At 32.8% G+C, this 13833-nt stretch overlaps 1 protein-coding gene across 1 annotated transcript; it reads right to left on the bottom strand.

Moving 5' to 3' along the window:
• Positions 1–489: 489 nt before the first annotated feature.
• Positions 490–9224, bottom strand: LOC148192640 (phospholipase D gamma 1-like). The gene is made up of 10 exons (XM_088098597.1): positions 7428–9224; positions 6278–6394; positions 5770–5964; positions 4534–4785; positions 4325–4393; positions 4059–4206; positions 3242–3390; positions 1900–2079; positions 1415–1612; positions 490–979 (listed from the first exon to the last, which is right to left on the bottom strand). Exons 1-10 carry the CDS (start codon positions 8904–8906, stop codon positions 686–688), a joined length of 3081 nt encoding a protein of 1026 aa, XP_087954723.1. The 5' UTR covers positions 8907–9224; the 3' UTR covers positions 490–685.
• Positions 9225–13833: the final 4609 nt, after the last annotated feature.

Below are 13833 nucleotides of genomic sequence, written 5' to 3'. Positions count from 1 at the left end.
AATTAGTAAAGTGAGTTCTGTCTGTTTCAACAAAGTCTTTTCCACGCACAACCAGAGAATAGCAACTATGTATTATTGTTTTGTTTTGTGTTAGCAATGACATTTCAATTTTGCAACATAATATCATTTGCAGTTGGGTTTTCAATTTATGAATCAAAATTCAATGACAGTTGTTAATTGGTGTCTGTTGCTTGTGACTAGTATGATTGTAACTGCATATTGTGATGGAAATCTTAAATTCCGAAGAAAGCTTAAGAAAATCACAATTTCTTTCCCATATAAAATCACTACAGATAGACAATGCGTGTTGTAAGAAAATCATAATTTCAAAGCTAACAATGTAAACCATTCAGAAAAATTGTGCAGAGATTCAGATGTTATTGATGACTTGCAAAGAAGTATGCCAAGATTATCATTGATTCAGTGTTCCTCATAGCTTTAGTTTTCTTAGTCACAATTAGCAAAACATGTTTATAGCAGTAAGCTAGATTGATAGAAAAGGAGGGAGTGATGATATTTAGCAAGTGGTTTGTAAGTATACAAGGAAAAAGGAAAATGAGAGAAAAAGATTTTATCACTATATACAGTGGACAGGTGTTTCTTCAACTACATTGCATTTCAAAATTGTCTCTAATTTACATTCATCGTACATCCTAATGACCAACAATGTGAACATAAAATATGATCAAATGGTTAGATTTTCCTGAATGGCAATAAATGATCCTATAATCTTTCCACCCACATCTGGAAACTCATCCTGACCAGGAAGGGATCTTACCTTACCCTTTCTATCAACTTCTACAGGGTACTTGAGTAGATGCCCTTTCATCTCTGTTGCATCATTTGATGCATATTGTTTCCAGTTCTGTTCACCCATTGTTCTAATCCTCCTAACACATTCAATGCTCTCTGGTTCTGAAAAACAGTCTTCAATAGTACCTGTATGTTCTGCCCAAAGTGACATTCTATATCCATGGATCTTCATGGTATAGTTTAACAAAGAATAACAGTCAGTTCAGGAAATTTGTTAATTCACTTAAATATAAAAGTAACATAATGTCATAACACTATTATACTATTCTAGCTATTCACAACCCATATTCTTTCACTTCATGCATAACAAAACATATATTAGTACATCAGAAGTTAAATAGAGTTCCTTCAAAAGTTATATTCATAAATGCATATTTGTAGAGAATTAGAGAAACCAAAGATGCTGGTTTTTTGGCTGGTTGCTTGAATTTAACTTCCCAAGAGTGAGATGTGGATTTTAGAAGCTAGTGTGTGGAATTACAACTCGTTATACCAGTACATGTAATGTATCAGAACTTCAACTACTGATTTTCCAATCATTTGCCATAAAGGCTTAAGAAAATATGAGAAGTAACAATGTAGTGACTTCAAAAAAGCTTACCTGCCCAAGTGGATAAAACTGTCTTCTTGCCCAGGTATGATAAGGTTGGTATGCACCCATTGCAATCTCAGTGTCCCTTGTTCCTTCCATAGAGCGCTGGTTGATGTTGGCAGACCCCAATATGACATATTCATCATCAACTATCATGCCTTTTGAATGAACATAAATCATGAATCGTCGATTGTTTCTACTAATTGCCTGGACAAAGAGAACCACCCCACAAGTTTACAGTTACATTCATTAAAAAGTGATTGCATGCCACAAAAACAGACCCTTTAAGATGCTTATAATGATAGTCAGAATATCTGTCCTAATTGTAAGACAACTTTTTACATGCTAAGAAAACAATGCGTTATCTGGAATAAATATAAACTTTTCTTTTATTCATTGGTACCAGATTACTATAACTTTACACAAACTCAAAGTTTCATGACACCGTGCAAGTAGAAAAATGTAATTGAGAAGGGAAAGCATAGCATTCATACTTGTGGACTATTTGCTGCTGGAGGATTTCCAGACACAGTGACATTCTCATACACATCTACTGCCTCCCGATTGCCAAGACAGAAGAAGTTCAAATAGTCTTGTGGAGAGAATGCTCCTTCAAGCCCAACTTCAACCAAAGCCTTGTAAATTGTTTCATACATCATTTGCATTGTTTTGTGCTGAAATTATTAATGAAAGAAAAGAGTGTAAGAAATGCAAGAACCAAGTCCTTTAAGTTCCTATAATTAGCATTACTTTTGGTCAATGTCAATTGGGGAATATTTTAGTAGACAAAAAAGTTCGGCAAAAAAAGAAATACCCCAACCATTAATGTTCCAAAAATAACCTTGATTGATGTCAGCTTAAATAATTATAGTCAACGTTAATTAAAAACAATCTTTTGTCAATAATATCAATTAAAAAATTCCAGACAAACTATGACAGAAAATAGCATAAATCAAGATCGACCAAAGAAGATCATCAATACTAATATTTTTGAATTACTAACAATGGGTAGATATTTAAATAACTTTTTGCATTTGATTGTAATTGAAATACTTTATCCACACGAAAACATTTAAAATTTAATAACTTTGAATTGTCTTATCCAAACAAAACATTTATAAAATAAATCAATTTGAAACAAGATCAATTCAAATTCAATGTACTTTAATATCTTAGTGAATTTCCCCATCTAACCACTAGGCAAGTGATTTTGATCAAAGTTTGTTTTTTTATGATGCCGAATGGCATGGTTGATCCATGCAGCTGCTTCAATGTAACAAGAAAAGGCTCAGTAGTCTGAAAAAGCAGCTACCTGCTGTAAAGCAGAAAGAATAGAAGAATAAAATGTAATACTGGTCTATGATTAAAATAGAGCTTATATGCAACTAAATGCCAGGGTGAACAATTACAAACCTAAATGAGATTTCAAACACTTCATGAAAGGAAAGCCAGAATAGAAGGCAGTTGAAAAGAGTATTTCTCATAGGCCCTTTCATTTCTACTAAACTAAAAATAATTAATACCATATTTTTTTTAAAGCATTCTTACACTTTTTATTAAAAGTTAAAACAGTCAGACTAGTGACCAAGCCAGGATTCTTTTAGAGTATATTCAGGGGCTAGAAGTTGCATAACTACTATCAACTTAAAGGTTTTTCCAGCTTCATAATGTTTTAGTCATTTCTTCTCTTTTCTAATGACTAGAGAAATCAACAGGTCATCTGGGTGTTAAAAATCACGACTCATAGAGCAGGATTCCAGGTAGACAATATGAAAGTTCAATCAAACCCTTTTCAGATAAAAATTACTGGACTTTATCTTGTGAATTGAAGTATACCTGCCAAAATAGAATCCTTTGAGTGGCAGCACCTGTTGGAACACCCTCCGGCCACATTGGAATAACAATGTACACTGCAAATCTCTCATTTGCCCTTATCTTTGCAGCAATCTTCAGTGCAATTTCCATTGGAATTAAATTATTAGCACCTGCAGAAACACGGAAGTTTTAATGTCAAAAGGACATATTTGAAACAATCTAATCAACTTTGTTATTCCTCTTCACCCAGTCTGTGATAGAGAAAATCCACCAGGAGTGTAGTGGTGAGAAGTTCAAGTAATTTGCTAGAGGTTGTAGGTTCAAACCTCCTTTGCTATGTAGCCCAAGAAAAGAGCAACTAAAAGATACAGTTGACATGTCATGAATGTATAAAAGGAACTAAACATTTGATAACACCTTGAAAATACAGTTAGAAGAAGTTAAATATTCAATTATTAGCCTTCAAAGGAAACCACAGGGCTTGCCGTATATTTTAGTAAGCTTTGGCTACAAACAATTTAATAATATAGAAAAAATGTACCAGACTGTCTGCTATTATATACTCGTGTAATTTCCAGAGCCTTTGATCTATATAAAATGCTGCAAAATAACATATCATGGATTTGAAAGAAAGTGGTCTTTTTTTCTTTTAGATGATTTGTAGATCATTCAGTTTAATTAGTAAAATATAAATTATGCATAATGAATTTTCCCTTAGGATGCTTGATCCTTATACAAACTAATATACCATAACAGTTTATGCTCTTCAAAATCTTCAGCCAGTAAAAGAAGGAATTCTGGAAATAAAAGGCAAACATGAGAAAGAAGAGTTTCATACCAAGGTCTTTATATTGGCTCCAATTATATGAAGACCCAATGAAATATTGATTCTCAATATAAATGTAATGTTGTGCAGCACGAATGGCCTTTATATATGCTGTATGTATACTCATGTCAATCAGTACATTCTTCCCACATACCAGATTCTGCATGAACACAATAATATTTAACTATCCTTTCATCACACATAAGGTGACTCAAGTTTGATAATTTGAAATCTAGCATAAGAAAGAAAACTTAGAAACACTAAAACATTTCACTTACAACGCTTGATGCATCTTTTGGATCCTTCGGAAATCCCTTGACCGAATTTGAATCAATTGAACGGAATATCTGTATTCCAAAAGCAAGTATATTCAATGGTTTCCTTTAACTAGTGAAAATAAAATAAAAAATTAAACTGCTTCTAGAAATTCTAAATCAGATGCCATGATGCAGGATTATTATCCATTCAGTGCTAATCAACTGAGCACCTGAACATGCCATGATGCAGGATTATTATCCTCATCAAGATCAAGATCATCAGATGTACTGATAATATCTTTTATTCTGTCTAGCTTAAGTAATGCATCATCATATGAACTTGTAAGCTTTTTTATCCCTTTAGGTTTCGCAGCTCTTAACCAGCGCTCCTCAAAGTTGGTCAAAACATCATAAGCTGCTGGACCATCAATTTTAGAATGTAAGTCATGCCATGGCTCCCGTGGACAACCTCCAGTATTACCCTATCATTGTATAATCAACATCATCAGAACAATATGGTCTTCCAGCCACAAACTATGTTATAAAATTGGAACGTTTTTAGTTCTTAGCTACATACTTCCATTATTTTTTATTGCAAGGCTACAATAAGAGAATATCTGTCATGAATTTGAGGAAAATTTTAGATGTGTCAGAAATATGGAATAGATTTACATGTTCAAAGACCATCTATATAGCAACAACACATTATATTATAGAGTTGTCAAAGTCTATGCGTCAACCTGGCACATTATGTGTTTGAACTGGATTGAATTAAAAAAAAACTATAAATTTTGGCACGAGCCAAAATCACACTTGGCCTAGTAAGAATCCAGCTTCCCCAGGTTGAACCTGTGGTGAGCCAATGGCTCACCAACCATTAATAATTGTTTGGATGTTATCTAGAATTTTCATCTAGTGTTTGTGTTTGGTATGCATATTATATGATATTTAGAATTATTATTTACATGTATTATTTTGTTTTTAACATATGTCATGGTCAATATATGCATATTAATATGATGATATTTTTGTAAAGGTTATTCCGATAATTTGGAATTTGCTTCCAACTTTCATATTAGAAAAAAATAGATTGAAGTAAAAAAACACCAAATTAAAAATTTGCAACTTTTAAATTGAGTGAGCCAATCTATTTAATCTACCAATACTAGTGGGCCAAACTCATATTTCTAAAGCTCACTAATGAGTGAGCTAGGTTGGTCCACCAAGTTATCAACTCTTGGTGGGTCAGGCCGGATAACTCATTTTGACAGCTCTTATTTATATGTGATGTTCTACATATGAGTGGCAATAATTTGATTTCTTTGTTGTAACTTAGTTTCTTCAAGAACTACAAAAAAATGGAGTTATAAAACTTTGTGGCTTTAATTTAAGCATTTACTTTTGTTGCTTACGAAATGATTGATGGAAAAATCTAGTAATAATACAACCAAACAAAAATATACTACCGTGAAAGTAGGGTTGTGATAGTCATCCTTATGCAGTGTCTGCAGTGTCCTAAAGAGAGGATGGTAAGGATTATCATATCGCCCATCACACAAATCCAGTCCACCAATAAATGCCACAATTTTTCTTTTGTCATTTCCAGCATCAGCATCCACAATTACAGTTTTCTGATGATGTGTATATATTGTTCCAACTTCCTGATAATTAGAAAGAAAAAAATTATTTTGGAACTCTAAAACTGAAATTGTAGAAGTATGTGAACGTATATATACAGAGAACCAATGCAAAGATGCAGATATAGAAACAGCTACTGAAACTAAACCTTGTCATAAATTCTGACATTCATGACAAGAAGTTAGGCAAACTACCAAATGGAACCACCCCATCAGTAGTAGTATGTCCATCATAAAGTATACCGAACTGGAACAGGAGGAGATTGTTTAAAATCTTTTAAGACAATGAATCAACTGTTCCAGTAAATAAAAATATTTTAAATCATTGTAAAATCACCTTTTGTTTGGCCCAGCTATGTCGTTTTCCAGCAAAGCGAGGACAAAGCAGCACTTGCACAGAAGAGTGCTTGAAAAATCGTCTAGTTTCCTCATCATGAGTTGCCATTACACCATCCTGAATGTAAAACAGAATAAGTTTGCATAATTAAAATAAAATCAAATCATAAAACTAAGATTTCAATGAAAAAACCAGAATTTGTTTAAGAGTCTTAAAATTAAAATAAAGTATACTTCATAAATCAAGCTAGAAATGTTATTAAACAAGGAAAAAATAATGACTTTGCAAGATCACATACCATATGGAAACAATCATTTAGATTAGGTCAATAGAAAGTTACCTATTGTTAGTATTACTTGAAGACAGATTAATTTTATATGGAAAAGAAAAACCACAAGCCAATATATATAAAGTCCCATATCCAACTGCAAACAGAGATTGATTTGAAGATAGCTCTGACCTATTTAGGCCCATGTCAGTCCATTGGAAAGACAAAAACAGAGCTTTTACTAAGTGGTACTGAACTATGACCAGAGTATGAAGAAAGCCGTTTCATCTCTGTATTATTTCATACGAGAAATGATACATGTTATAGAAAGAAGGAAGACAACAGAAAAGGAAATTATAAGTAGCATATTCTCAGAATTAACTAAGGACTACAAAATTACAAACAACAGATGAAAATAAAGTGTAGAATGAATGACAGTAATCCTTCAAAAATAATGAGATGCTGCGATTCTCCTAAAATTTAGAGTGCGGCTTCGAAGATGAATAGTGAACCCACGTGCCCTTGTTAAATATACAATCAACTCTTGAACAATTTTTACGTTCTTAAGTTTCTATTCACAATAACCAACATCAATCCAATTTTTTCCATCATTAGTTTCAAAGCTGTCACTTGTCACAATGAAAAAAATTCCAAAAGAAATAGAATGACTTAATTATGATAACAATATGCAGCAAAAACTTCCACATGCAGACATTTGCAAACCATGTTCTACATTGGATATCAGTTTCAAATTAATCCATTTGTAACACATACTTTCTTGTTCAACTGACTTGGAATGACTGCACACAATAAACCAAACACACCTAATCCTCCCCAAAACAGAAATACAGTAATAGGAAACGTAAAAGAAACATTACAAACCATTTTGTAACCAAGAATGCTTCTTGATGTAGGGTCATCCCATACAAGTAGAAGCACTCTGACTCCCTCCGATGACTTAGTCCTAAGAAGTTCACCCAGGGTGGAATCTGTTGCATTGTCAGCATCCCTTACCAACCTAACTTTGTGCCACACAGACCACCCCGTAATGTAAACCAATCTCTGAGCTGCACGTATGGCTTCAAAGATGTCATTCCAACACTTTCCATGATTGTAATACAAGCCATGGTTAAGCTTAACATTTGGCAGAGAACCACTTGGAACATGAGCATCTTGATATAGATTTACCATTCCACCTTTCCTCAATGGAAAATACGTGCCAGGAACCCCATGATATTCAGGACCAGCTCCAACTCCTTGATGATAAGTGATAAGTTTCTCTATTGGAATGTATTGAATGGATAATATCAAGATAGCACCTGGCTTACATGGCTTCCCACTGCTATTCAGAATAGGGTAGCTCCCTTGTATCTTTTCCCCTGAGTATATCTTTTCAGCTGGAATTGCCACAACACCAATGAGCTGCGAACCCACCACATCACTGTCCTTCACAACAAAATGAACTTCAGCTACATGATGTGCAACAGGAACATAGAAATGTTGCTCCCACACAGGGTTTTCACTATTGCTAATCACAAAAGTCCTCCCAATAACAGCATTAGACACAGAAACTGTTACATAAGGATCACTGGTAATCTTCCGGCTCACCGTTCCATCCACCTTGTTGACATTTACAGGCAACTTCCCAAACACATCTCCCAAAGTCTTGTGGAACATGTCCATGTTTGGAAGGTGTTTGGCTCGATGAACCCAAATATCTAAATTCCCATGCAGGAGCAGAACTGGCAGAGACGCTTTGTTCTGAATTGGGACAATCTGCAAGCTGTGATCACTCATTGAGTCATCAGATTGAACAGAAGGTCTAGTAGGGTCCTCTTTATCCAAATCTGAGGGGGAGTAGACAGAGAGTCCATAAAACTCATCTTTAAAGTAATTTGAAATTGAAGGGGATCGAGTCAACAATGGAAGTGTATTTGTGGTTTCAGACATCCTGACAATGCTCATGCGATCATCCAAAGGAGGGTAAATAGAAACGGCAGGAGGCTTATAACTATCACTACTTTGAGGTACTTCACCTCCTGTGTTACTCCATTCTGGAGGATCTTGGTGAGGATAAGGATAAGTATTGGGTGATTGAGGCATAGAAAAGGCAAAGGATTCATGAGGTGGTGGTGGAGGATGAAGAGGAGGAGGGTATGTGTGGCTAGAATAGGGTGCTGAGGGTGGTGGAGAAGGTGGGGGGTATGAGTAGTTGAAGGTATCTGGAGCATTTGGTGGATATGGATATGGATATGGTGGTGGTGCATATGGATCAGGAGGAGGGTATGGAGGGGTGTTGCCAGGGTACAAATAAGGGTTTGGATACCCATATGGAGGTTGTGAAGACCCAGAATTGTCCATTGATGTTGAATTATCGGTTTAACTTCAAGATTTGATCTTTCATTCAAAAGGGTCACACCCCAGATGAATTTAGCCCAAGGGGAATTGATTGCACACAGACGACACAAGAAAACATTGAAAAGAAATGCTGAATTGAAACTGATCGCGTGAAGAATTATTGGGAAATTTTTGGATAATGTTGTTAATACAAATAGAAGGTGCACCAGAGAATTAAGGAAGTTCGGTGAAAAACAATAATTGTTTGAGGAAAGAGAGGGAAAGGTTTATGATTTCGAAGATTCGACGAGGAAGAAGAAGATGCATTACATTACATTGCATTGCAGGGTATTGAAATGGATCTCTCAGCTTGGTCCCACTGATAACTTCTACCAAGTTAAGTTAAGGAACGCTTTTCTCTCTCTCCTTTTTTTTCATACTTAATAATTGAGAATAATAAATTTAATATCTCCAAAATCAAAATATATTTAATTCTTTCTTTGTTTAATTGATATAAATGATTAAAAAAAGTTAAAAATCTAAAATTAAATCTCATTTCTTAATTTCGGTATGAAACATAAAAGTCAAAGAGAGTATACAACTATTTTTCGTTTCCAATCAATTATTTAAACTTGATAAATGTTTAATTAAATTTTAATACGTAATTTGGATTGACTTCAAGTATAAATTAAAATTTAAACTGAACGAATATTAGTCCAACAACATTTATTTCATAAAATAAAGAAAATTTATCTTAAGTTTAAAATCAATTTTGTATTAATATATTTAAAATGTGAGAACTGGACATAAAAACATACAGCGTATATGTGTAACAATAAAGACAGTAAAAGGCTTAGTTATACTTAAAATTAAATGTCTTTAATAAATCTTAGCTACATCTAAAATACCATCAGTTTTTAAATTTAAAATTTATCCTACTATTTATTTTATTTAATTTTTCTCTTAATATAATTTTTTCAAATAATAATTCAAGTTGTTTTAATAAAAATAATAAACTATAAAATAAATGACGTTAACTTTGATGCTTTTAAAAAAGTGAATTAAAATAGTACATGAGCAGTCCTTTAACCGAGGACAAGAAGGAAAATAATGATTGGGTTTTGGAATGTTTGAAAGTAGCAAACAAAAAATATCTGATTCTGTGTAATATTTGTTGAATGTAAAAAGTCAAAAGTTCAGAAGTATTAGCAACGGAAATAACGTCCGTTACAGAAAACATAAACTATTTGTGCCTCAAACCGTCATAAATACTACTCCCATGTGTTACCATTGCCAATAACCAAGCTTTTGAATTAGATTATCTTTGATGGTATCTATGGTGATGAAAGGTTTCTTATGAGATTTTATTTAGTTCATTTGAAATTGAAATTCAACAATGTGTTTGTATATATGGTTTAGTTTTTATATATAATACTTTTTTAAAGAAAAATAATTTTTAGTTAAGTTTTTTATTCAGCTATATCTATAAAAAAAAGTGAGAATTTAATATTTCTAAAGTAAATTAAAAAAAATTCACTACATTAAAATATCCTTTTTATTTGATTATTTATTGCGATAAAAAAATAATTGTTCTTCTTAATAACACTTTTAGCAATAAGATAAAATATAACTATTCCCTTGTATCAAATGTTTCACTAGAATATCCTCCTTGATGTATTTCTTACTTAAAACCAATTTTTAAATTAAAATTAAAACTGAAAGTTAAAATTATTTGTTAGTTTTTAAAATTTAAAAACTTTTAAAATAAAAGGTTTTTCAAAGAGCCTGTTTAGATGTTTAATATAAATGGTATTTAAAAATGATGAAGATTAACATTTTAAGTTATATTTTAAATATAAATTAAAGTTTCGTTTATTTTATTTCATTTTATAAATTCGTTATCTCTTTGAAATATTTGTAATCACATTTCCTTCATTTTTTTAGCGTTTAACTTTTATTTTATTTTTCTTTTATTTAGAATATAGTAGAAGACAATAGAATAGGACAATCTCGTTTTGTTATATATTTGTTTAAAGCATATTTTCCTTTCTTTAAAATTTTCAAAACTTTTTATTTTTAGATTTGTAAGACATGTGAAATATGAATTAGTTAATAAATTCTTCCTAGTATGCCTAATTTAATTTAATTTTTTATAAAAGAAAGTATTAAACTAATAGAATAATCGATTTGACCAGCATAAAATTTTTGGTCTGAGCTACATGAAGTAGAGCTAAAAAAGATTAAAATGTTCCAACTGAAAAAAAATCACAAACGCTAAAATATCTAGTGAACTTTTTTTCAAACATGAAAAAATATTAAGTTTTTAGATATATTATTGAACATATGAACAATAATTAATAAAAACATGAAAACTTCACTTGAAATCAATTTTAGTCTTAAATTTTCTTGTCTCAACGTTCGATTTAAATCGGTCTATTTCAACTTTCAACCTATGTCCACCAGACTCGACCTTCAACTCATAACAATCCGGTCCAACCTTAGATCCATGACAACCCATTTTTACCCATGAACCAACCTCAACTCGACAACCTTCAACCTTTCATGATCATTATTTCAAATTCCATGTGCAATCTTTGTGCCATAAATCCTAAATTTGGTGTAGTCATATGTACGAATGTATTCTCAAAATGGGTGATTAATATGTTATTGTTGTCTTTCTCACTTGGTTTACTTAAAAACTTATAATAATGGAGTAGTGTTTTGGAAGATTAAATTGGAAAAGAGGAGGAAAAATGATGGACTTAAGGGGCCTGAAAGTGTCAACTTTTGGTCCAATTCACTTTCTTCTCCCTTTATCTTCTTTGTGGCAATAAATATGAACATGTTAGGTTTTGCTCTTCTTTACTTTTGGTTGTGGAGTGATGTTTATACATTCATTAACCTATTATGATTTGTGACATTAATATTGGAATTAAATTTATAAATGTCTAAGTTATAAATAAGCATATCAAGAATATTGTACATATTATGATTATTGACACTAATTTTAGAATTGAATTTATAAATGTCTAAGTTATAAATAAGCATATCAAGAATATTGGACATATTATGATTTGTGACACTAATATTAAAATTAAATTTATAAATGTATAAGTTATAAATAAGCATAACAAGCATATTGTACATATTATCATTTGTAACACTAATGTTGTAATTGAATTTATAAATGTCTAAATTATAAAATAAACATAATATGAATAATGTACCAGGATAGACTCAATTCAAGATTATGTGATATTAAAATAATAATAATAAGGCTTAATACCTCTTTTGGTCCCTCTTTAGGGGGGCAATGTTCAAGTCCGTCCTACATTTTTTAAAAAGTTCAATGTGGTCCCAACTTGTGAAAAAGTGTGCAATTAAATCCTTTTTGGTCACGGCGTTAATTTTTTAATGGTACAGCTAACAACGTGGACAAAACATAATTACGTGTCTAGTTTATGTCATTACGTGGAAGTGACGTGTAAAATTTAAATTTTAAAAAAAAATATTTTGACAGAGAATAGAGCTACTTGCTTGCGTTGAAGATGGGCCAAGCCCAAACCCCTCTTAGGGTTTCCTCCGTGAGAATGAGCAAGAGAAGGGAGGCCTTTAGGAGGTGGCAAGGTGACCTGCCGCGAGTTAAGGTGTTGGTCGTTTGGCCTCCCGAGAAGAACGAGAAGCAGGCCGGAGACACCATGTCTCCAGCGACGGTAAGCTTGGTGGTGGTTTGGGGTTTGGGCTTTGGGTTTGGGGTCGCGGTCACAGTCATGGCGCAAGGGTTTGGGGTCGCGGTCACGCGACTTACAACAGTGTGCTGGCGACGGTAAGCTGGGTGGTGAGCGACGGCGATGGGAGCTTCACGGTTGCGGTGGAGACATGATGTGGATGGGGGTTGGGATGGCTAGTTTAGAGTTTGCCAACTAAGTGGAAATTGGGAGATTGGGGATGTATTCTTGGGTTGAATGTACTGAATTTGAGGGATTTGTTTGTGCTTTGATCCGTTTTTTTTGTGCAGATGAAAGAAAATCTTGAGATTAGATGAAGATCACGAGTTGGTATCTTGATGTTGGGTATCTATTGGTATTGAAAGTGGTTGAGAATGAACTTGATGCATTGTGTAGGATGGGTAGGATGGGGCGTGAAGTTGAACCTAAATGGGTATGATAAAAGTCACCCGTTGCGAACTCTTCGAACCTGCAAGTAAATCCTTCATCGCCAGTCTTCCATCAACATCTGCATCTTCTTCAATACAGAGCAAACAACCCCTACCCCTCAAAATATTTTTTTTACACGTCATTTAACCTCAGAAAGCCAACATTCACATAAAATAGACACGTCGTACTGTTCAGTCCATGCTGTCAGTTACATCGTTAAAAAATTAACGTTGTGACCAAAAAGGATTTAATTGCACACTTTTTTCACAAGTTGGGACCACATTTAACTTTTTAAAAAACGTAAGACGCACTTGAACATTCCTCCCCTTTCGAGGGACCAAAAGAGGTATTAAGCCTAATAATACTATAACTATTATTCAATTATCTTAATTTTGTTTACCAACAGTATATTTTAAATTTTTTAAACATTAAATAATAATCTTGTTTAAAAAGTTTAAAAATAATGGTTTGAAATATAAATTTAAAGAAAGAAAATATTGAAAAATTATATGATCAAAACTCAATATTAAATCATCTGTCTATGTGAGAAAATAATACCTTAGGAAAAATCTCGAAATGCCACATCTAAAATAATGACACATGTACATTTATTAGGTTTAATTGTCATCTCCGTGGTTTGCTTTCATGCCTTTTTTGAGATTTTTTTTCGATAGAGGAAGAGATATATCAAAATTAGGTTATTTCTTGATTTGGCGGGAGTAGTGTATATGAAGGACAATGATTTGAAGTCCTTTTTATTTTCTAAATGTTTCATTTAATGTATTCACTTTCTT

The sequence above is a fragment of the Vigna umbellata genome, chromosome 9 (genome assembly GCF_029865625.1).
Source record: "Vigna umbellata cultivar VRB3 chromosome 9, Vumbellata_1.0, whole genome shotgun sequence".
Taxonomy (NCBI): domain Eukaryota; kingdom Viridiplantae; phylum Streptophyta; class Magnoliopsida; order Fabales; family Fabaceae; genus Vigna; species Vigna umbellata.
This window is presented reverse-complemented; position numbering and strand designations above follow the sequence as displayed.

Bases quoted from the DNA above. Each gene is read 5' to 3' on its own strand.
- LOC148192640 (XM_088098597.1), bottom strand. From the start codon at position 8,906: ATGGACAATTCTGGGTCTTCACAACCTCCATATGGGTATCCAAACCCT. The intron at 4,394-4,533 runs GTGCTCAGTTGA...TTTGGAATACAG, and splicing joins CTGCATCATGGCATGTTCAG to ATATTCCGTTCAATTGATTC. The intron at 980-1,414 runs GTAAGCTTTTTT...TATACCATGAAG, and splicing joins AGTTTTATCCACTTGGGCAG to ATCCATGGATATAGAATGTC.